Consider the following 23206-nt stretch of genomic DNA (forward strand, 5'->3'; position numbering starts at 1 on the left):
CCTTTGTACTTGTCACAGAGACTGTCACTGCGGAAGACGCGCTGTGCACAGGGAGGACAAGGTTGGCTGTGTCATCCAGCTGACACAAGCATGGTGGGAATGAGGGCAGGCACAGAGATTACCCCGCCTGAGCGCAGTCCAGTGCCAGCCTGCCGGGGCCCTATAGGAACAAAGCTTTAAATTAATGTGTCTGTTCTCCAAGAGGCAGCCGGAACAGACAGGCTAGCCTTTATAACTACTCCCAGACAGGCAGCTGTCCCCAGAGCCATCAGAGGGTCTGTTTTACTTAAACAAGCGTAGTATGTCCCACATCCTCTTTCTTTCTAGTTTTAAAGCAAGGTACAAGCTTGATAGACAAGTACATCAATGGGACGTTTGATATCAGTAACTTATACACATATACATTGTGGAGGAGTATTTTCCCATCTTTATTGGGATATAATTGAGAAAGAAAAATAAAATGTGAATAAAGAAAATATGCTAAACAATAAATAAATAAAAATGAAAAAAATATAGGCATAGTGGAACAGTCACCACCATCGTGCAAATTAATATATCCATCACTTTGCATAGTTACCATTTTCTCTTTTTCTGATGAAGACACTTAAGATCTATCCTCTTAGCAAGTTTCAAGTATATGAGGGTGCTTCAGAAAGTTCATGGGAAATGAAATTAAAATACCAGTTTGGTGCAAAAAATTTGAAATCCACACGTTGTCTTGTCGTGATGTACATTTTCCATGAACTTTGTGCAGACACTTCGTACACTGCAGCATTGTTGGCTGTGTTCACAATGCTGTACATTAGGTCTCTGGCCACGATTCCTCTTGTGAAACTGAAACTTTGTGTGCCTTGACCATCATCTCCCCATTTCTCCCCACGGCTCCTCTCAACCCCTGGCACCCACCATTCCACTCCCTGATGCACTGGTTTAGGTTACATATGTGAGATCAAGCAGTATTTATTTTTTAGTGTCTGACTTGTCTCACTTAGGACAGTAACCTCCGTGTTTGGAGAAAGGACAGTCTTTTCACACATGGTGTCAGGAAAACTGGATTTCCACATTGCAGCATGAAATTGGACTCTTAGACCATGTATAAAAATCAACTCAAGATGGATTAAAGATAATCATAGAAGGTTTTTATTTTTGCATTATAAACTGACCATATGGGACATAACTTATTGACCAAAATAAAACTAATGGTTTTGTTTTTTAAATATCTCCAGTAACTGCTTAATAATTGTATAAAATTGCTACTTCGATTCTCCAGTGCAGGCACTAACATGGTAAGTAGGTCTACTTATTGGCCAGTTTTGATCAATTCTCTGGTGGTCTGATCCACTGCCTTGTACCTGAGCTTCAAAGAAATGGCCATACTGAGTAGAAAATCACACTCTCTCGGGTGGACAGGAAGATGTTTCTAGAAACACATTGTTGTGTATTCAATTGCCTACCGCCTTGGGCGTGTACACCGCTGCCTTTAATAGAGATTGGTTGACATGAATTGAACTCTGCTCTTGTTGATCCAGATGACTGTGGGGAGCAACTTGGACTAGACTAAGTTACTGGAATTAAGACTTACTCTATGCATCTGCTCTCCCACAATATGGCGCTGGGAGAGGAGTAAAAGCAACTTTTACACAGCTGCCTCCAGTTCAACCAGTAACCTGCAGGAGCTGATCCCGCTCCTGATTGGAGGAGAGCAGTGTACTCGGCGTGTGGGTAGCAGAGTTGGGATTGGTGGAAGAGGACTATAAAGGAGGAGAGAGACAACATGCACCAGGAACATCTAAGGGGAACACCTGAGGAACATCTGAGCAGCCCCCGAGAGAGCCGGCCGGCGGTGTGCTGCTCCCCCGCGGAAGTGGGGAAAGTGGCAGGGGGAACCGCCCTTCCACGGAGGTGGAGGGACAGCAGCCAACCTGGGAAGAACCAGCAGCAAACCCAGGAAGGGCCGAGCAGACAAAAGAACAGTGCAGGGTCCTGTGTCGTTCCTCCACGAAGAGGGGGAGCGACAGATGACCTCGGCTCTGTAGGGTACTCACGCATCTGAAGTGGATGATTTGTTCTTAGGGATGCAGAATGATACAATACTTTCTCAAAGAATGGTTTATCCATCACTTCCCTAGGAAGAACGGCTAAGGGGAGGCCAGCTTCATTTCTGTACAGTAAATCCAGGCTATCTCCACCGTCCAGAAACTTATGTTTTACTTGAATCTTGCCAGAATGTTCAGCCTGCTGGAGATCGTTCACAGATGTAGGAGAAAGCGATTGTCACCTGAGATTACTACAGAAAGACATTTAAATTTTCTCTAAACTTAAAAATCTACCTTTAAATGTTATTATTTAAGAGTGCATAACAAGTCTGGTGTGTGCCTACCATATCAAGCATGTTCCTGATGAATTCTTCTCATCTGGCAAGCCCCAACGTGGTGGTTTGCGTAAGGTAACCATCAAGCTTTGACAAAGTACATTTTTCCAACTGAGTTTTATACTGTCAAAGTGAAATCTGTGGGTGATATTGGGATCCAGAGCTGCTAGTATTGAGCCCAATGCTGCCACCTAGTCAAACCCAGTAATCTCTGGGCTCAGTCCCCAGCATCAATCACTGCCACTTAGTGCTGCAAATCCTATCCCGGTGCAGTTGAGGGAGAGGGGGCTCTTGTACCTCACTTATTCTTCCTTATTGCCTTTCAAATAGGGTAGGAGTAATATCTGCCATCTTTATCAATGAACTCTCCCTTATCCTCCAAGTTGTAGATTGGCTCCCAGCAAGAAAGCACTTGCTATGTCCGCATGCCCCAAGAAAAGAGAGGATAAAATGTATTAAGGAAGGAACCATGTCTTACTGTTCTTAGTAGGCACCAGCACCTATCCTAGGGTCTGGCTGCACTCCTAAACGAGATATGAATCAACTAACACAGAAGTGTTAATTAGACATAGCTACTAAGAAAACTGCTGCCCATGCCATTTGTTCATTACGATATTCTCATATCTAAGGAAGGCACTGGTACCATAACAGTGTCCCTCTCTTAATACCCACATGGTCCTATTTTCTGTTTGCGATGCAGCTACTACCTGTGGCTCATAATCGTTCCCTAACAGTGAAATTCGTGTGTCTTCTGCGTGGCATCCACAGCCTACTGCCAATTCCCTGTTCCCTTTGTAGGCTCCCTCACCGATTTCTCTCCTCTGAAAACTGTTGAAACGATTTTCTTCATAAGAGCAGTATGTTCTCCATGCCTTCCCCTCAGATCCCTCGCTCTAGAGCGCTAACCCTTTACATGACCAAGTTGTATGTATCTTCTTGTCCCTGAAGTTGGCTGCTTATATTCTCTTAAAGACTTATTGATTTTAATTTTGCTTGGAATGCAAAGAGAGAAAGAGAGAGAGAGAGAGATCTCTCATTCTCTGGTTCATTATCTAAGTGCCCATAATGGCTGGCTTGAATCAGGCTGAAAAAGGGAGCCAGGGACTCAATTGGGTTCTCCCCCATGGGTGGTAAAATCCAGCCAGCCGCTTGAACCTGCTGCCTCCTAGTGTGTGCATTAGCAGAAAACTTGATTTTGAACACTCCCCTGAGCTTGTTGGAAAACTAGAAAGCCATTGCATTCGTTTGTATGCGTTTATACATACACAGCCCCCCAAGAGTCTCCTGGTAACACAGCCCATGGTGCCTGAGAGAGAGAAGATGCCTGGCTCTCTGAGGGTCTTCAAGCAGCTGCAGTTTTGACATAAGATGGCAACTCAGTGGCTAGAAGTTATGTTGTGTTGAATCTTTGTTGCTGTGGTTATTGAATCCATTTCAGACCTGGCAAACACATGAGCAGATAGGAAGGTCGGTGGATGACTTTCCCTATCAGGGAAATAAATTTTCTGTACCTTCTCCATGATTGAAGTCATTTATCACAGTTCTCCCAGCTCCCTCCCTCATGCACTTCACTAACAAAAGACACCTGTGTGACGCCCACTCCCATTCTTCCTTAGCCGCCTAAGAGCCAAATGCAGACAGTAACTTGAAGAACATTTATGGACAATTTAGGACTGGCAGTCAAGCTAAACTAGTTTGGCAAACCCCAAACCTGTGTTTTAAATAATATGATGCTTTGTGTCGCTGTTTTTTTTAATTGTCGTTTATTTTACAGTAGCTTGTTTAGATGTTAAGATGCTGGATTTATAACCATCTGAATATCCTTTGAGCACATGGTAGATACTGAGTTCTGGGGCACTCTGCCATGAAGGGGAGAGGGAGTTACACAGCAGCAACATTTTCTGTTTCTCAAACTCACGTGGGCTTCCTTCTTCAGCATCAGAGTTCACTCGGGCATCAGTGCTCATACACTGTGGGGGGAGCAAGAGTTTGCTTGTGGTGAACAGCTTGGAAGTTACGCAGGAACTAAGAGGCTAGAACTCAGGACTTGCTGAGCCGACGGTGGTTTTGCAGCAATGGCTATCCGTGCCTCTACTACCAAGTGTTCCCTGATGGGATTTCTCAGGCCTGAAAAACTGTTCCAAGCAGTTGTGTTTCTTAAGATGAATGATTCCAGCTTTCTAAAGGAAGGCGATTCTGACAGATGTGAAAATGTGAGGGAGTCTTAGGACATTAAGCAAAGTGAAAATAAGCCAGTACCAAAGGATAAACACTGTAGTTCCACTCATATATGGAACTAGAGTGATGAGATTCGTAGACACAGAAGTCCAAGGATTGGGGCTGGTCTTGTGGCACAGAGGGTTAAGTCACTTGCAACGCTGGGATCCCTTAGGAGTACTAGTTGGAGTCTCAGCTGCTCCGCTCTCCATCTAGCTCTCTGCTAGTGCACCTGGGAAAGCAGTGGAAGATGACCCAAGTACTTGGTTTCCTGCCACCCATGGGAAAGATCCAGATGGGAGTTTCAGGCTCCTGGCTTCATCCCCAACCTGTCCCAGCCATTGCTGCCATCGAGAAGTGAGCCAGCAGGTGGAAGATCTCTTTCCATCTCTCCCTCTCTCATTCTCACTCTGTTAACTTTGCCTTTCAAATAAATAAATAAATCTTTAAAAAGAGCAAGAAAAGGAAGTAGAATAGTGGTTTCCCAGAGATCAGGGAGGGGAAGTAGAAGGTTACTGTTTAATGGGGACATTCAGTTCCAGGAACGGCAAAGAGCTCTGGAAATGGGTGGTGGTGATGGTTATACAACAGTGTGCATGTGTTTTACACGACCGAACTGTAACCTTAAAATAGCTGGGGTAGCACATTTTTTGTTATGTGTGACTTCTACCACAATTTTACATGAAAAATTAAAAAAAGCAAACTCGGCAATCAGAGAAGGAGAAATGGCATTTGCAGGACTTCATGGATAGACTTTTACTGGCAGAAGCATGAGGTGTTGACACCAGAGGTTGGCTTTTTTCCAGGATGTTTAGCTACTCTCGCAGAGGAGCGGGCGAGGGTGGAGGAGCCCATGAGGGAATTGATAATACTCTGAGGAAAACCCGAGTACCCGCACGACTTTCCTCCCCTTGTTTTCCACAAGGCTCTGTGCTTTTCTGTCATCGCGTACCCAGCAAGGTCTGATGGGATTTTTACAAAGACCCATTGATGGCGTGTCTGTGTGAATTGCCCTAGCATTGGTCACAGCCAACTTCTGCGGGACCCACTGCCCCCGTTCGACAATACGCTCCAGTGTGTTTAGCCATTTGTGAAAGGTCAGAAATGAACTGAGGAGCGGGCTCGAGTCACAAACATGTGGCCCTATAAATATCGGAGTCAGACGGTTCCCTCCACTTGTCCCACTCCTGTTGGCAGGCCCTGGCACTGTCTTCCCTCTCACGCGCCGTGGAGGTTGCCTGCACTTGGCCAGCCCCTGCGACTGCGAGCTGATCCAGAGGAGGCAGCGCCTGGATCTCCCACCTGCTGACCTCACTTTGCGCCCAGTGTGATCCCATATGGCACAGTGAGAGAGGTTGCTTTTGTGTGTGCGTGCATCGTTTGTTGATTCTTTTGAGTTTCTGGCTTGCGAGCTCCAGCCGTCCAGTCTGTGATGTTCTGGTTTGTTTTAAAGGTTTCCACTTCCCATTAGTGGCAGCTCTGTGTTGGGACTAAATTTGGCGCCAACGGCGTTTGCTGAGCTAAGGAGTTTGAACTGGGGTGGGGGGGGGCCTCCGCAGGGCCTGAGCACACTGGAACCTTCATCATGACTTTAGCTGCCAAACTGGATGACTTCGAGGCGACGCTGGAACACCTGCTCATGGACGTGTTTGTAAGTAAAGGCGAGACGCGCCCCTGCCACCCCGGAAGTCTCAGTCTGAGGTCTGAACTGCAACTGTCCCAATCCCGCACGCTGTCACTGTTGCTTACTCAGGTGCCTTGTGGGGGGTGGAGAGGGGGGAGAAAGCCCTGCTACGCCTGTGAGACCTGGAATGATCCGTACAGACTGAGAAGCAGAGATGCAGGCCTCTGTTCAAGGAGCTTGCAGAAGTCTGAAGGAATGGGGTGAAGGAATAGGAAAGGGCCAAGTGGCTACAGCAGGCATTCTCTGGGAGAACCGGTCTGTTTGTGCGATCATTCCAGGAAAATAGGTGGGTGGGGGAAGTGGTACCCAGACCCCGAGTCTTTCAAGTAGAGAATGCGGAGTATAAGCTGCAGTCGTGAACTTCACCTTGGTCGGAGGCCCAGTGCCTGGCTCCGTCCCATTTTCATGGGTGCCCCGTTACCAAGAGTTGTCAGCAATCGATTTTCTGGGACAAGGCTGTTAGAGCGATGTGTCTCTTTCCTTTAGAGAGCTGACAAGGACACGTCTGTGCCTGTGTCAGTCTGAGCCCTGCCAGCTTGGAAAACCCCAAACCACCCTCTTCTCGGGGTCCCCTGTCCGAGGCAGCTCTGTTCGTCTCGTGTCGCTGAGTGGGGGCTTAGGGAGCTATAGACTGTGAGACACACAGGTGGCGAGGCAGCTGTAAGGCGTGCCCGTTCCAAGAACAACTCGGCTGCTGCCCGCGGGAAGGCGGCTGTGTCAGGTTTTGAGGCCCAGCCAGTGTGCATCTCAGCTCTGGCCAGGGCTGCACGGGGCCGGCGGCTTCTCCACTATACAGCACCAAGTCCCCTTCAGGAACTTTTCACAGCACGGGATGTTTTGGCAGCTGTGAGCGTCTGGAGGCTTTTTTTTTTTTTTCTCTTATTCATTTATAATTTGTCTTTGCATTAAGGCAATGTGGTGCTGGCAGGATTCCCAGAGGGATCCACCCCTTCCAGGACTGGGCGTGGGCATCGGAGTGATGTGAATTCATTCTGACCTTTGCTTTGGGAGGCCGTGCCTGGAGGAAGAGTGTTTCAGGAGCGGAGCGTGTCCTTCTGGATTTCCAGGGCTGGGTGCTTCACGGGCACGGGCATCACTTCATCAGACTGAGCAGAGGATGGGGACGTTCGGCCTGACTGCCGAGGACAGCAGGAGGTGGGGGGGGAGGGGTGGCAGGAGGATGGTCTGTGGCATGATGAATGGTTGGTGTGAGTTGGCTTATCTCAGAGTAAAAAATTCATCAGGACTTATTTTACTAAAATGCCACAAAGTCAGTAACGTGTTCCCCTTCTCTCCTTAGCTGGCCCCAGCCCAATGCTATCCCCCGAGTCCTTCCCAAACCTTGGACATGTTTCAAAGCCCATGACACTCCCCCTTGGAAAGCCATGCTATCCCACACTCCGTTCTGTTCGTAGCCACAGTTTGGGTCTTTTTTACTTCCGCTAAAGCCAACCTTTTTGTTTTATTTTGTTTTGTTTTGTTTTGTTTTAAGATTTTATTTATTTATTCAAAAGTCAGGGAGTTACACAGAGGGAAGAGAGGCAGAGAGAGAGGTGTTCTATTCGATGGTCCACTGCCAGAGCCGTGCCGATCCGAAGCCAGGATCCAGGAGCTTCTTCCTAGTCTCCCACGCATGTGCAGGGGCCCAAGCACTTGGGCCATGCTCCACTGCTTTCCCAGGCCACAGCAGAGAGCTGGATTTCAAGAGCAACAGCGGGGACCTCTGTGACCATATGGGATTCTTGCACCGCAGGGCAGGGCATTAAATTGCTGGGCCACAACGCCAACTCCGAAGCTAACTTTCTAATTCTCCTATAGCCAGCGTTTGTCCCTCAGTTCATCCACCGATTATCACTACTTCAGCACAATCTCCCCACACTGTGTTTTCTTTTGAATTCTTATTGATATAGTACGTGCCTGCCTTCCGTACCAATATCTCTTGCCCATTCTCCCCCCACCCCCGCCGCCCCCATCGATCTCCCACATCCTCCTTAGCATTTATGTGCCCCGAGCCAAACCAATCTAAGCAACCAGCCATTGATTGCACAAGGCTTGGGAAGCCAAGTTCTATTGTAACCTTCCCGCCTACCAGTTCCCACTGGGAGTTGTCCACTGCAGCCCAACTGGCCGACGCCAGTCCCAGACAGCATGCCCGTTCTCACTGTGTGTCTTATGCCTGTGATCCCACATTTTCTGGACTTGCTCGAAGTTCACACTGCTTCAAGGTGCAGTGAAATTTCCCCTCCTGGGTAACGTTTCTGCTGTTCTGTCACAGTAACGCCTCGGGCCCAGCAATTCCTGAGCTCTGCCTCTCTGGTCGTTATCCTGGCTCCCTATCTTGTCTCCTCAAAGAGATTCTGAGTAACAGAAAAGCAAGAATGCTTTTCTGGACTATGTGGCCCCTCAAATATTGTACAAATTGACCTCAGTAGGTATATATCAGTCACTTGCTTTGTGATGAATATTTTCTGTTTTCATTAGAAAATTTGATTTTTGTTGGAGGCCATAAGACGCATAAGAAAGAATTCCCAAGGTTGCATATGTTTCTCACCAGGTTATAGTCTGGCCCCCTACACAGTCATGACAGAGGCCACCATGGTAACAAATACTGAGGAAGTCACTGCATGTGATACAAAGAATAGAGACTCTTTTTCTGTTGCAAATTTGTTGTAAGAAATACATGGGGCACAGAAGAATTCATGTGTATGCTCATGTACAAAAAAAAAAAAAAAAAGAAAAGAAAGAAAACCCTGTGTATCCCACACCCAGATTAAAACTGGACCATCACTGAGTGCTGCAGGAGTCCCCGTGTATGGCTTCCAAGTTAAAAATCTCTCTCTGCAGTGGCCAGCCCCGCGGCTCACTAGGCTAATCCCCCGCCTGCGGCACTGGCACCCCGGGTTCTAGTCCCAGTTGGGGCACCGGATTCTGTCCCAGTCGCTCCTCTTCCAATCCAGCTCTCTGCTCTGGCCTGGGAGTGCAGTGGAGGATGGCCCAAGTGCTTGGGCCCTGCACCTGCACGGAGACAAGGAGAAGCACCTGCTCCTTGCTTCAGATTGCCCTAGCGCACCGGCCATAGCGGCCATTTGGGGGGTGAACCAAAGGAAAAGGAAGACCTTTCTCTCTCTCTCTCTGTCTCTCTCACTGTCTAACTCTGCCTGTCCAAATAAAAAAATAAATTCTCTCTCTTCAGAAGGAACCCTCTGAGCTTCTGCCCAAACTGTTTCCTTGCTCTTCTGTATGGATTTCCCACTGGTGTCCCTAGCCCTAAGGAAAACTGAGGCTGTGAGCCTTCAAGTCACATGGAGAGGATCTGACTCCCAGCCCGGGACAGGCGTCTCATCTTTCTCAGCTTCAGTGCCCTCATCACTAAAGTGCAGCTTATTCTGCTCCAGCTTGCAGGACTTTCGTAGTGGCTGAAGAAGTGACACTGAGCAGGTGCATAGGGCTATGTCTGATGTCTTGATGGCGCTCCGGCATCTGTTTTTAAGCCCCTTACTGCAAAAAGTCAGGTTTCTCTCCTCTGCCCCAAAGCTCCCTCTCACTGTGGCCATCTCAGCTCCCCCTAAATTATTGAGAATGTTGGCTCTTCCTAACTACAGCCTGCACTCCCTGCCTGAGCCACATCCACCTGCAGCTGTTTCTGCAGCAGGAGACGCCCTGTCCTGAAGGCTGCAGCTGACAGGGGATGGAACTCTGGGGACTCCAGTGGCTTCCTTGGTTGAGCTTCTGAGCCAGGTCACCTTGGGCTGTCTTTCCAGAGCCACTTCCCAGAAAGAGCCGTGGAGAGTGTTCTGACATCGCGCAGGGTTTGAGGGAATGGAAACCTGAATGAGAGCAAGAAGGGGCTTGAATCTGTAGACCAGTGCATCTTCTCGGCCAGCCCTGCTCGCAGCTACAGGCTTTCTCGTGTGAGCCTAATTGTCTAGAAAGAATATTTGCATCAGAGTCTCATTAGCCGTGGCTTTCCTCTGTAGCTCTATAGCTCATAGCAGGCTCGTTAGGATGTCCTCCCACTATCTCCAGAACAGCTGTTTCCATATTGACACTTCCTTTCCAGGATTACAAAGGGCCACTGGGGGGCTTTGTGGGAATGAGAGGGCTCTGCAAGATGAGATAAAAGGGACCTATCAGACCTGGTGTTCCATAATTAGTTGTCACCACTCTGGGGCTCCACTAGCTGTTCTGCTACTGCTGCTGGTTCATCAGAGGAAATCACACACGTGTCTGTGTACAGATGCATGCACATGTGAACACACACGTGATTCTGAGCCCAAGTCAGGAGCATGATCGGTGAGAACAACCCAGCTTAGCTGAATGTCTCTGTAGGACTAGCTCCGGAGTTGTAGGCATTGCCCTTACTCATGTGTTTATCTTATTTCCTTTTTTCTGCTATCCGCATCTTGTTTCAGAAAACTGACGTTCAGCTCTCCAGGGTCCAGCTGGAGGCTTTGTATTCCGTGTGTTTCCATAACATCCTTAGGTGGAGAGCCCTGCGGTGTACACTGAAGGGAAAGAACTCGGAGGACGTCAGGCAGGTTGGCTGGGAAGCATTCCTTGCCAGATTAGATAACTGATATCTAGATTCCTGTCAATTCCTTCACAAAGAGGCTGGTGCTGCAGCTCTCCACTCCTTGGCCTGGCTGCTGCTAACAGCGTTCCGTGTGTACCCATCTGGAGGCCATCAAGTACCTTTTAATTACCGCCTTATCTGGCTTCAACAGTTCTCCTTCTATTTATAACAATGCTTATTTTTTATCAAAATAATATATCTGCACACCCAACATTTGAAAGTTGAGGCATTCTAGAGGCCATTAAAGAGAACCTCTGACTCCAGTCTTTTCCTCCCAGCCTCTGAAACCCTCCATGTATATCTCACTCAGTTTTTGCTTCTGGCGATTAACTTCCGGTTTCTTAATAATATGTTTATATTGTGATTTCTTAATGACTCGACATTCGACATTTTGTGCTACCAACTTGAAAGATGAGGTTTTTACTCTTCTGCTCTACATCCTCCCAAGCATACTCATCTCTCTTCCATTCTGTCTTCTCAGGATACTGACATTGTAGTTCAAATCAAAATTTGGCTTAAGGCTCACAACCAAAATATTGTTTACAGCTGAGAAGTATTGTGTATTGTAATCGCATATCCTGGATTATAGAAATGTTACAATTTTTCCTGGATTTAATCATCGTCTCAGAGATTGCTTCATGTTCTTTGTGCTTGTCAGTTGTTTTTCTCTAATATCTTTAATATAGTTATATAACTCCTCCCAGTTTGATAGCTCTCATGGCTTTACATTGGCTCTCCATTCTACCATTCCTCCATTATCAATCAAGTTCTGCAAACTCTGGTTAGATGGTGTCACCTCCTTCATCCTGTTTTTAGTTGGCTCCATTTACAGAGTAAAGTTGACCATACATTGTCCTATACTATGCAAGTCACGATCTGTCTCGATGTCTTTTCTTGTCACCTTTGTTCTCACACGTGGGACTCTGCTGTCTCATGTATTTTTCAGCACAGTCTATTATATCCGTCCATCCAAATTCAGATGAGTAAGGAATGACAGGAGCTTCACGAGTAAGGAGTGACAGGATTCTATGCCCATCCTCTTTTATCTCTAAGCATTTATCTGTTGAGAGTATTTTGTCCATTCTTTCTATGAACTTGTACTGGGGTACATTTTGGCACTTGGATTTACAGAATTTGAGTATCCTGTTGGGCACACTCACGATAAACCACATTCCCGTGTTGTGAGACTTCAAGGCACCAGTTGATCTTGTAGATGGAAGATGGTGTCCTCTGTCACGTTGGAAAAATATAGACGATATGTTTTATCCCAGAGTCCCTGGGCGAATGGACAGTCAGCCTTGGGAGTCATATATTCCTCTGCACAGGACAGAAAGCAATCCGATGGCCCCAGAGGAAACCATCATCCTTTGTATCTCCAGAGGGCTCACTGAAACGAGAAGAACAATTTTCCCGTTAAAGAAAATAGCATGTTAAATTTCTCCTCTAGGCAAATGGAAGCATGGAAATTAGAAGCAGATTTATAAGTTGATCATTTGCCACCCAATGCTTATCTGAGACACCTGAAATTTGAGAAGAGTTAAGCCCAGTGAAAATCAAACACCAGCATCCATTGGTTTGCTTGGTGGTAGACTATATATATTCAGCTAATTCTGGGTAGTCAATACCATAGATAAGGACATTATTTGTTTTGCCATTCCAGGTGCAATTACACAGTTTACTGTGTGCAAAGTGCACTTCATAAACACGGCAAATCAATGCTAGTTATCAAAATCCATCCACAACTGACACCACATGAAAAAGGGCTTTGCAAAATGATCTTGAAAGCCAATCTACACAGCCAACTCCACGCAGGTCAGCTTATTACTTGCTTCATCACACGGGCATCCCAGCAATCTTATTGATTCCTGTGGCCCTGGACATGCCATCACTCCTAATAGCATGTGTGATAAGCCATTACCACCATGCAGAATAGTCATTAGCCCAGACTGCAGCCATTGATTGCCTGAGTTGGCCCCAGGCTGGTAGGGCAAGTAGAGTTCTGATGGGGGCACATGCTCTCCAGGACAGATGTGAAGAACCTTTGTGTGTAGGGATCAAATCCATCTGCTGCTTGAGAGCAAGGTCTCTGTCTACTCCGTCGATCCACGGGTGAGTCACTGAACAGCCCTGCCAGCATGCTGATGAGCCTTGTGTTCGATGTCCATGAAGCGAGCTGTGCTAGAACAGAGTATTGACTTCATACAGATCATTAGTAGTTTCTATTTGACATTTCTTCTGACTTGACCATCGCCATAAGATTGAATGAGATTCTCAATTAGTCCATGAAGTTTCCGTGCCATGTGTGTTGTGTTCTCCTTGCCCTAGGAGAATGTGAGGTCTTCTAGTTTCCCTTTAGATAGCATGCTCGTTTTTGAGTTGATAGGGCAAATTCTCTATTCTAGTTACTCCAATGATATATACTAAACAGGGGTCTTTCAAGGGTGAAAGAAGAAATCTCTTTACCTTAAAATATGTGGCTAAGCCCAGTGCCCTTTAAGGAATTCAGATGGATGAAACCTGGACATTATAGCCGAACAGACTTGGAGAAGCAGATAGCTAGATGGTGGTAACCAAGGCAACAAGAAAAACCATGCAGAATTGACAGTGGAAGCACATGGGTATGTGTGTGTGTGCACCATTAACAAAGAACTTTCACAAGGTCTTATTCCATTTCTTCCTGTTAGGTAAGTGTTCAGTGACTTTGCAGTAGAGACTCAGGATGAAGGCCAGTGGCCGTTCACTGCATCAGACAGCTGCAGGGAGAGGAGCTGAGTCTGGGGGCCAAGAGAAAACTTCCTGTAAGTGAAAGTCCCCTTGTAGCAACACCTGATGCAGAGTCATGATGTGGGAGAGGACAGTGGCTGGCAGACTCCGGACCCCTCCACATGTGATCCGGGACAAGGTCTTCATTTCTCTATGCCTTTGTCACTTCAATACATTTCAAAACCTTTAGAGTAGTGCTTGTGGTAGAATGTACCACGTAAGAGGGATGCCTTGTCCTGTTGGACATTGAGTAAAGCAGTGGTTGAATGAATAGTGTGGTAATAAAGTGAAATAGTAACATGTCTTTAGGTAAGGCCAAGGCCAGTGTCATAGAGCCTGATACAGAATACAGGAAGAGCACAGGTAAGATCATCTCAGAAGCCATAGTTGACTCATTTAGCTTAGACCTCTGCACTTCCCAGTGAGGATGACCGGGAGGCAGCCCACACAATTCCACCTGAAGTTCTCTTCTCTTCCTTTCCTGGCTTCTCATGGAGAAGAAGTAGTAAATGAATTCTGACGAAAGGAAGCAAAGGAGGGAGGGAGGGAATGAGAAAGAAGGGGGAAAGGAGGACGTATCTGCCCTCCGTAGCTAGCTAGCTACAAGATTGCCTACAGCATCTTCCAACACCCTGGGAGGATGAAACATCTGCCCCATGTGGTGTCAGCACAGAAGTGCAAGAGAAACCCTAACTACCCCACATGTGAGCCGGAGGTCATCCAGCAGACCCTGGGCACGGGGTGGCTGGTGACAGGAGTGGTGCTTGATGTCTTCTTCCTGTTCTTAGGGATATTGAGTTTCAAGTTTGGTCTAAATTTTGACCACTCTTTAAACAAAAAAAACTTACCGATGTAGGCAGCATGTCTGTTTTTATAACCCTAGTCACAGCTTCCTCTGTGACATGATGTGAATTACCTGGGGTGGCTGAGTTAGGAGAGAATGGTGGCTTTGCTTCTAACTCTAGGAATGTTTCAAATGTGTGTGTGTGTGTGTGTGTGTTCATTTCCCTCCATTTTATCTACTTATCTTCCTGGCTATTTCATGTGACAATTATGAAAAACTCCAGATTGCATTCCAATCTACAGCATCTCCCAGCCCCGGGCTCAGGGTTGGTGTGGGGATATCGCTGCTCTGGGAAAGGTGGATATGTGAACTCCTCCTCCATGTCCCTCCCTAGCAGGTCCCCAGCAGGTCTTCCTTTACCCTTGCTCATAGAGCCGCCTCCAACTCACCCAGCATTGAAATGGGTGGGTAGAGAGATCAGAGCAGGAGGCCTTACTTGCATGGTGATATCATGGGCTAACACTGGTGCTCCCCAGGACAATGGTTAAACCCAACCCCTGGCCCATGGGGAGCCTTGTGGGCTGCCTGAAGAGGCTGCCCTCCTCCCAATGGCTAGAGTTTCTGCTGTGATTCCCTGAACCAGCGATGTCTGTCTTCCAACAGGTAGTTTAAGGTCCCTCTGTTTGTCTTGGGCCCCATACTCCCAGCCTTTCCACCTGCTCCTTCCTTACCCTTCCATACTGCGTGCTCAGCTGACAGACCAACTCTCTCAGGCAGCCGTTATCTGACTCAAGACTAGACCTGCAGCTCTCTCCCCATGTGCTTTTCTTTCTGTCCCTTGGATCCACCAGCCTCTTCAGCCAGCCACTTCCCCTTGGGGGCAGCATTGTGACAGCAGGCTAAGCCACCGCCTGCAGTGCTGGCATTCCATTTGAGCACCAGTTTGAGTCCTGGCTGCTCCACTTCCAATCCAGCTCCCTGCTAATGTTGCTTGGAACATGGCCCAAGTATTTGGACCCCTGACACTCAACATGGGATTGCCGAGTCAAGTTCCAGGTTCCTGGCTTTGGCCTGGCCCAGCTCAGGCTGTTGTGGCCATTTGGAGAGTGAACCAGCAGATTAAAAAAATCTCTGTCTCTCCCTCTCTCTGCATAACTCTGCCTCTCAAATAAATGAATCTTTTATTTTATTTTATTTTATTTTTTGACAGGCAGAGTGGACAGTAAAAGAGAGACAGAGAGAAAGGTCTTCCTTTTGCTGTTTGTTCACAGTCCAATGGCCGGTGTGGCCGGCCCGCTGCGGCCGGCGCATCACGCTGATCTGAGGCCAGGAGCCAGGTGCTTCTCCTGGTCTCCCACGTGGGTGCAGGGCCCAAGCACTTGGGCCATCCTCCACTGCCCTCCCGGGCTACAGCAGAGAGCTGGCCTGGAAGAGGGGCAACCGGGACAGAATCCAGTGCCCCGACTGGGACTAGAACCCAGTGTGCCAGCACTGCAGGAGGAGGGTTTTAGCCTATTAAGCCACGGCGCCAGCCAAAATAAATAAATCTTTAAACTAAAATCTCACTGCATCATCCGCAGTGGAATCCTCAAAGCCCCTCTCATTAGGCAGGAGGTGGGCCAGCAACGATCTCTTTTTTTTTGTTTTGTTTTTTGTTTTTTTGACAGGCAGATTGGACAGTGAGAGAGACAGAGAGAAAGGTCCTCCTTTGCCGTTGGTTCACCCTCCAATGGCCGCCGCAGCCGGCGCGTTGCAGCCAGCACACCGCGCTGATCCGATGGCAGGAGCTAGGTGCTTCTCCTGGTCTCCCATGGGGTGCAGGGCCCAAGTACTTGGGCCATCCTCCACTGCACTCCCTGGCCACAGCAGAGAGCTGGCCTGGAAGAGGGGCAACAGCCTGCCAGATGTTAGGAGAAACAGTGGTTAGAGCTGGAAGTTAGGAAAAACATTCTTACTGGCAGCATTGTGTCGCTTTTGTTTTTTTAATGCATGTGATATTTCAATTTTCACGATTGAGAAAAAAGGTGGAAAGAAGCTAAAGGACAATCCCGTTTTTTCTGGGGGATGCTAGCTTTCTTTCCAGAAGTGCACATCAGTTCACTTTCCTGACCCTTCATCAGTTCCCTGTCCCCTGCTCCCTCTGGCTCATGTGGCCTCAACCTGCCCTCTGCTCTGAGAGCCCCAGTATGTGCTGGTTCACCTCCCAGCTTGGAAACCTCTCTGTCTTAAGACCTGTTCTTTCAGGACCATTGGGCCAAATGATCAAAATGAAGCAATGCTTCCAAGTGGACTTGCACGGAGCCAACAGATTAGCTTCCCCAGTGGGAACTTTGGACCCTGGGCAACCAGCTGGATAAACATTTTAAACTTGTGCTTTAGGGTTACTCTGAGCAGGGTTTGCAGTGAGTGGTCCTCATTTCTGTGACCCGGCCCAGGATTCCGTCAACAAATCTCTGACTCTTCACGTAGCTTGTAGCATGCACCAGCAGTGTCATTGGTGTGAGCACACCCACGGAGGCTCTTCCGTCTCCTGCTTCTTCCCACTAACACTAGTGTTATCAAATGCATCCTCTCTCCCCTATCCCAAACACCTTCTCATGCCCTGCTATGTGCAACCAAGAATATCCTCCTGATGAGCTGCATGCTGCTTTGGCATTGTCAAGACTACTGACTTTCCTGAAATACAGCTCAGATGATTGCTATGTGTCGTTCTAGAGTTGTAATGTAAACACTTTCACTGAGACTGGAAGAGAATGTTCAAAATAAACAAATAACTCCACCAACCTACGTGCGCTGCCCCAGGAGGCATCAAGATCTTTTGGGACTGTAGAACCGAGGTGTGCCTTCTGCATTGCTGTCTCTGCACAGTTCAATGACACCCATCCTCGTAGTGTCTTCCTTTTTTGTCCAGCAGCTGCTAGGCTGTTCCCTGATGTATGGGACACTCCATTACCACGTCCTGGAGAAGCCCTTCTCTCTCTCATAATGTGCTCCTTCTTGCTGTCTGTTCTCTTGCAGCTACCCCAGAAATCATCATTTAGAGTCTTTGGGTGCAATGTGCCTGTCTCTCAGTACTGGTACTGGGTCTGCTTGCACTCAGACCTCTTCCTCAGCCTTTCCATGTCCTGTCTATGTGGCTGTTTCCCAAACTTACATCAACTGGCTCAAAAAGGCTGATGGGAGATTTGGAGACAGTAGGAAGGAGATGCCAAACACTGTTATTCCTCCTCCTCCTCTTCCTTCTCCTTCTCTTCCCCTTTGGCTTGGGTGATGCTTCAGTAGCGGCTCCCCTGTGAGGGCATCTTCTGGGGTCCCAGCCTCTACAAGGTGACCCTGGCGCCAGGCTCTGATAATGCGGCTCCTCCCTGGGCCCTCGGCCAGGCTCAAGCTGCCCTCCTCAGCCCTTTTGGGCTTCTTAGCTCTTCTGACACCTGCGCTCAGCTCCAAGAATCATCAGAACAGCACCTCCAAAGACGCTAGACCTGCTAGATCTCCTGTATTGAAATCCCTCAGAGAGTTTCCTATCTCCCTGTGGTCCTGGTGTGGACCTGTCTCCTTTATGAATTTCCAAAGTGTTGGGATCTGACAGAGTCCTGTGATGGGTGAGAGTGGAGTGGACAAAATCAAATGCACTCCCCTTGGTTTTCATCTTAGCTCTGACATTTCCAGCTGTGTTGTCCTGGTTAGCCTCTGTGTCAAATGGGCATAGTGAAATTCATCACCTTCGCTACAGTGGCCTTTGGTGACCTCCCAGAACACAGCCTGGCACCTGCGTCCCCCCGCTACTTTCCGTCCCCTGTCTTCTCCTGAAGTGGACGTATCTGCTAAGGTGGGACTGCCTACCCCCCACACCCGGGAAGCATGTTTGTTATCCTACCAATGGAAATAAATACTCGAAAGAAATACTTTAGACTCAGTGACTAATTTTAAATATGTAGATCTTAACCTCCTACACTCTCACACCCACAGCAAGGCAATCAGAACGGTATCTTTGGACAAGTTGAACTTTGAGAGTCTTCAAGCCACTTGGAGGAGGCGGTCGCCTTGTCCACAGGGCAGCGTAAGGGCTCCATTAGCTTGGTGGAGGCTCCGGTGCTGATGTGAAAAACGATCCCTTTCCCCCGACCCCAGGGGAAGGGGCTGGAATGCGTGGGGCTCAGATGTGTGGGAGTTAGTGTGGCCTGGGGTTCTTTTGTTTCCATTAACATTCTCTTCTGTATGTATTTTAGCCTTAATCAAATGCATGTGTTTGTGTTTTATTTGCACTTAGTTCATCAAAGTGTCCCCTATGATCTGAACTGTGCCATGAAGCCTTGAGTTCTTCAGTAAAACACTCATTAATACCTCTGGGAAACAGGAAGTTGCACTGAGTCAAATATAAATAAATCTGGCTCTCAGGGGCTCTGCCCCAGCCTGAGTCAGAGAAGAGACAGTGGCGTCTCAGCTCGTCTGAACCGTCTTCCCCTCTCAATCCGGGCTGGAGGGACAAAATCCCATCCCTCTGAACTGCTAGATGTCGTGAAAATGTTTCTGTCCTTTGTTCAAGACATGATCCAAAGTCAAGTGCACTTTTATAAAGCAAAGAGAGTTTCTTGATTATTGAGGTGGCTGAATAACTAAGGTCCTTCCTGATTTCTTTGCACAACCCTCTCCCAAGGACTGTGCAACCAGGCAGTACATGCCGGGAGCAGGAGAGAGGGAGAAAGGTGGAAACCCGAACCGCCTCAGTCAGGACGCGCTGCGAGGGGCGATTCACAGATTTCCGTCTTCGCCTGCTCCCCCCTTGCCGCTCACCCTCTCGCTGACTCTCCAGCTGCACATATGGAACCAATTATGAACAAAGCCCGATTGTTGTATATTTGGAATTTCCCACATCAACTTGATGCTTTTCTTTAACTGCCTCTTAATGTGTGTCTGCGTGGGATGGCGGTGCCGGTGCACCCCCCACCTCCGAGGTTCTCCTCCCCCTGAGTGTCGTTTCCCGGGTTCATTTTCCAGCGCTGTGAAACTCCACTTCTTCCCCTCGGCCCCCACCCCCACTTCCTAGTAGATATGTTTGAATAAACAGAACTTTTCTTTTCCATCGTTTTCAATAAACTAAGCACTGGCCTACGGAGAATAAATAAAAGCTGTTTTCCCAAAACATGTGAGGAATATCAGGCAAAGACCAGAAAGCGCTGGATTGCTACAGAGCAAACGTCCATCCCTCATAAACCCCAGAGCGAAGAGAGGCAGCATACGCAGAGAGATGTGTTAAAGAGAAGGAAATGGACACGCTTCCAATCCTGGAAGTTGTTGTCTTGTTTTTCCTTGCTGTTATTTTCTCTTCTATGAAAATGAGCTGACATGGGATGGAGGGGTGGCAGAGTAGAGGTGGGAGTGGTGGATGAACAATGTATCAGTTACAGAAGATTGCAGGGAAGTAAAATTTTTGATGGTTGGTCCCATCTGTCTGCAAAGGCTGTCTGATCTGGGCCGACACCGTGATTAGAAAATGAATGGCAAATGTGATGGATGATCCGAGCCGCGGCAGCCCTTTCAGAGCCTTGTAAAATCCAGCGTAACTTCTTCATGTTTACTGGCACACATAAAAATAAATGTTCTTGAACACAAACATTTAAATGAGGAGGTGCCACATGCAAATCTGTTATATTTGATGGGATTCATCTGAGCCGTGTGATTCAGCTTTTCCTTCTCTCTAGCACACTTTCTCTTGGTGGACTACACTCACATAATTAATGAGACACAGACATTTATTTTCTGCGAGTTAGGAGGAAGGAGGGGAAAGGAGATACGCGTGGTCGACAACACGGATTTATGACTGCAAAGGGGGATTCCCTAAGTCCCTTATGTGTGTGTGTGTCGCTCATCTCCAAATATTTTTGCTGTGTGCAGGAGAGGGTGAAGTCAGAATGTAGGATTTCACATTAATCTCCGCTCCAGATGGTGGTAGTCCAAACAGTCTTTTTAAGGTGAGCATGTGACGTACTGTACAGCCCAGGGGCTCGGGAGTCACGTGATGGAATGACTAGTACGGCTGATAGGGCTCTGCTTCGACAACTGACCTGGTTAGCATCTGCAGCCACGAGAGAAGCAAAGTTGACATTTCTGGATCACTCTCCCCAGGAGCGTCACTGGCCCGCTTTGGGGACATTGCTGTCTCGCCGAGCCCGCGCCCAGGGACAGCCAGAAGGAAGCCAAAGATGCTGCTTCATGCACAGTGAAGTTGCAAGACTTGGACTCTCGCTTTCTGTCCGTCCCCCCACCTCCTCACAAACTGCATCTTGACTCATATGGTCAAAAGAAAAACGCTTTCTGTTATTTGATATTTGAGAAACTTCGAGGAGACCATAACTTAGTTTGAGGAAGCCTCCATCTCTCCCTTTGATTCGAGCGTGCACACACACATTCTCTCTCTCTCTCTCTCTCTCTCTTGCTCTCTCTCTCTCTCTCACACACACACACGCACAGCACGCTGCACCATGGTGGTTCAGGCTGCAGTGGCTCCGAATAGATCCCAGAGACTTTTACTGAAAATACCTTATGGATCCCTGAGAAGGCGCAGCGTGGAGAGGGTAAGCTACGTGGCGGGCTGTTCGTCTTTCACCGAGCAGTCGCTGCAGATAAAGGGAGACGTTTGTTTGCGTTGTCCACAGCAGTACTTCTGTTCCCAGCATTTTCCTGAACAACTCCAGTTGCCGGGGCTGTCAGATCCCATGTCAGCTGTCATTTATTTTTCTTAACAGATAATGATGAGAAATTGAGACAGAAAATTTCGTCTGCTCTGGATGCTGGGCAGGAGAGCGGTGGGGAGCGTTCTTAGAAGAAATACGACGGTGTGTATGTGTGTAGGGGGGTTAGAGTGAGGATGACCCGCTGGAATGGGTAGGAAAGATAAGGGTGCTTGCTGGGGAAGTCAAAGCTGTAAAACTTGCTACCTTCTCTGTTTATTGACACATCCCCATGTGTGCAGCGGGGCTGCTGATTTCTTCTGCTGGGTGACAGTGTCTGAAAAAGAGGTGACAAGGACACCCAGGAGCTTCAAAGTGTTGATAGATTAAATCATGCAGCCGGTGGATTAAAAGCCCCTCTGGTTGTGTGTGTGTGTGTGTGTGTGTGTGTGTTTCCTTTCAAATACATTGCTGTCATCTGGCGTGGGATTGTTTGTTTTTAATACTATGGATTTTTGCTCAAAATTGCTCCGTTAATTTCCCGAAAGCGTGCTTACTCTATGATAGCCCCTGGTGGAACATAGCCTGTGCAGTAATAGTAAGGATTTGCCCTTCCCTGGAGTGGCAGACGTGGTTGGGGGGATGAGAATCGCTACTGCAGAGCTGTGTGGCATCAGCATGTTAGGCTCAACATGTGGGAGCGGCGCCTGCAGCACCCAGGATGGGCTGATTCTAAGCGGCTTAGAGACCCCCCAGCTTCTCTCTGACTCATGGCAGGCCCCTCTGTGAGCCATCAGTGTCCACATAGCCATCTTCATTAAGGTGTAGCCCCAGACCTAATAATAAAGCAGACAGCATCACCAAAAATACTCTTGATTATTAAGCAACATGCCCCCGTCTTGGAAAGGAGCACAGGGTTTAAGTCAAGTGATTTTTTTTTTCTGGTCTGTAGACTTACTACTCGGTGACTTTCTTGTTTCAAAAAAAAAAAAAAAAAAAAAAAACCTGTTTAAGCGTTTAAAAGTATGAGAGGCTGTCTAGATATCCCACCAGTGCTGACTTCCTGACTTGCTCAGTTACATTTTTTTTTCCTATCTTTTGAATGAATGAAAAAAAAACTTCACTTCCTGTTCTGGCTGTGTGTGAGTCTTTATTTGGACACGTATTTCTTATGCTAAATACCAGCGTCATCAACTAATATGCATTGAATGTTTGCTTAGTGCTGTCTTTGATACCATTAGGTTTGGCGCGAAGGACTACCCATTATGGTAAAACTTAGAGATTGGTCAAGTACATAGTGAATGCGCTTGTAGGGTCTAGTGAGAGCTCACGGGTCTGTGTGGTAACAAAGTTTATGTAGTATGTTGTGTTATCAAGATATCTATTCACATGAACTGACAGCCCTAGGGTGGTTCAACAGGTCAGTATTGAGGCGATGCTTATCCCGCAGAGAGATGCAGAAAAAAATGTATAGTCCCCTGCTAGCTCCTGTTTATACCATTAGAATCTCCAGGTGGGTGTTCAATAAATCATGTATGTTTACTTAAGTCCAGATGTGTGCAGTTACAAGACTCTTATTCATCCTTTACCAATTTAAGAAAAAATGACAATATGGGAAAATAGCGTTCCGTATAGCTCATGTCTGCTATTGTGTGTGTCTTTCATATTCATAGGGCTTTCAAAAAGTTTGTGAAAAATGGCCTTAGGAGAAAATAATGCCCATTTTCTGTGGTCTTTTTTAAGTGCCCTCATCCATTATGGCCCTTTTGCTTCCCTTCTGCACTCCCCACTGCTACGTGGGCTTTGGGGCCTAGGAGTCTGAAAGTCTCGGGGCCTCTTGGTGCACATCTTTGGAGCACTGGGCTTCCTTATTAAAGTGCCGCCTCGCCTTCTTCCGCAATGAGGGCGAAACGAACTGGCATGTCTGAGGGCCCATCCATGTCAGTCCAGGGTGGTTCTGGGACAGCTCTGAGAGTCAGTCCTATATTTATAGGAGAGGATGGCAAGCAATGTGAGAGGCAGCAGCTGCCTTTAAAGCAGACCCGAGAACCAGCCCTCTTTCCTTGGGCATCCCTGAATTAAACGCAACAACAGGTTTGTCAGCTATGTGAGCAGATATTGGAGTGAGCTTCTGTTGTCTCAC

The 23206-nt window shown here is 47.6% G+C and overlaps 1 protein-coding gene across 7 annotated transcripts in view; it reads left to right on the plus strand.

Annotated features, from left to right (window-relative positions):
- The window catches only part of FRMD4A (FERM domain containing 4A), a 647838-nt gene that overhangs the window by 287895 nt on the left and 336737 nt on the right, over positions 1-23206 (plus strand). For 3 of the 7 annotated variants that reach the window (XM_008268105.4, XM_008268103.4, XM_008268108.4), the window contains exon 1: positions 20432-20967. The exons of 3 other annotated variants lie outside the window; for them this stretch is intronic. In XM_008268105.4, the coding sequence (XP_008266327.2) occupies positions 20875-20967 (93 nt within the window). In that variant the 5' untranslated portion in view covers positions 20432-20874. Of the gene's footprint in view, positions 1-6061; positions 6240-20431; positions 20968-23206 lie in introns of those variants that run through there. One more of the 7 variants, XM_008268104.4, reaches the window with a different exon arrangement.

This window comes from Oryctolagus cuniculus, chromosome 13 (genome assembly GCF_964237555.1).
Source record: "Oryctolagus cuniculus chromosome 13, mOryCun1.1, whole genome shotgun sequence".
Lineage (NCBI taxonomy): Eukaryota > Metazoa > Chordata > Mammalia > Lagomorpha > Leporidae > Oryctolagus > Oryctolagus cuniculus.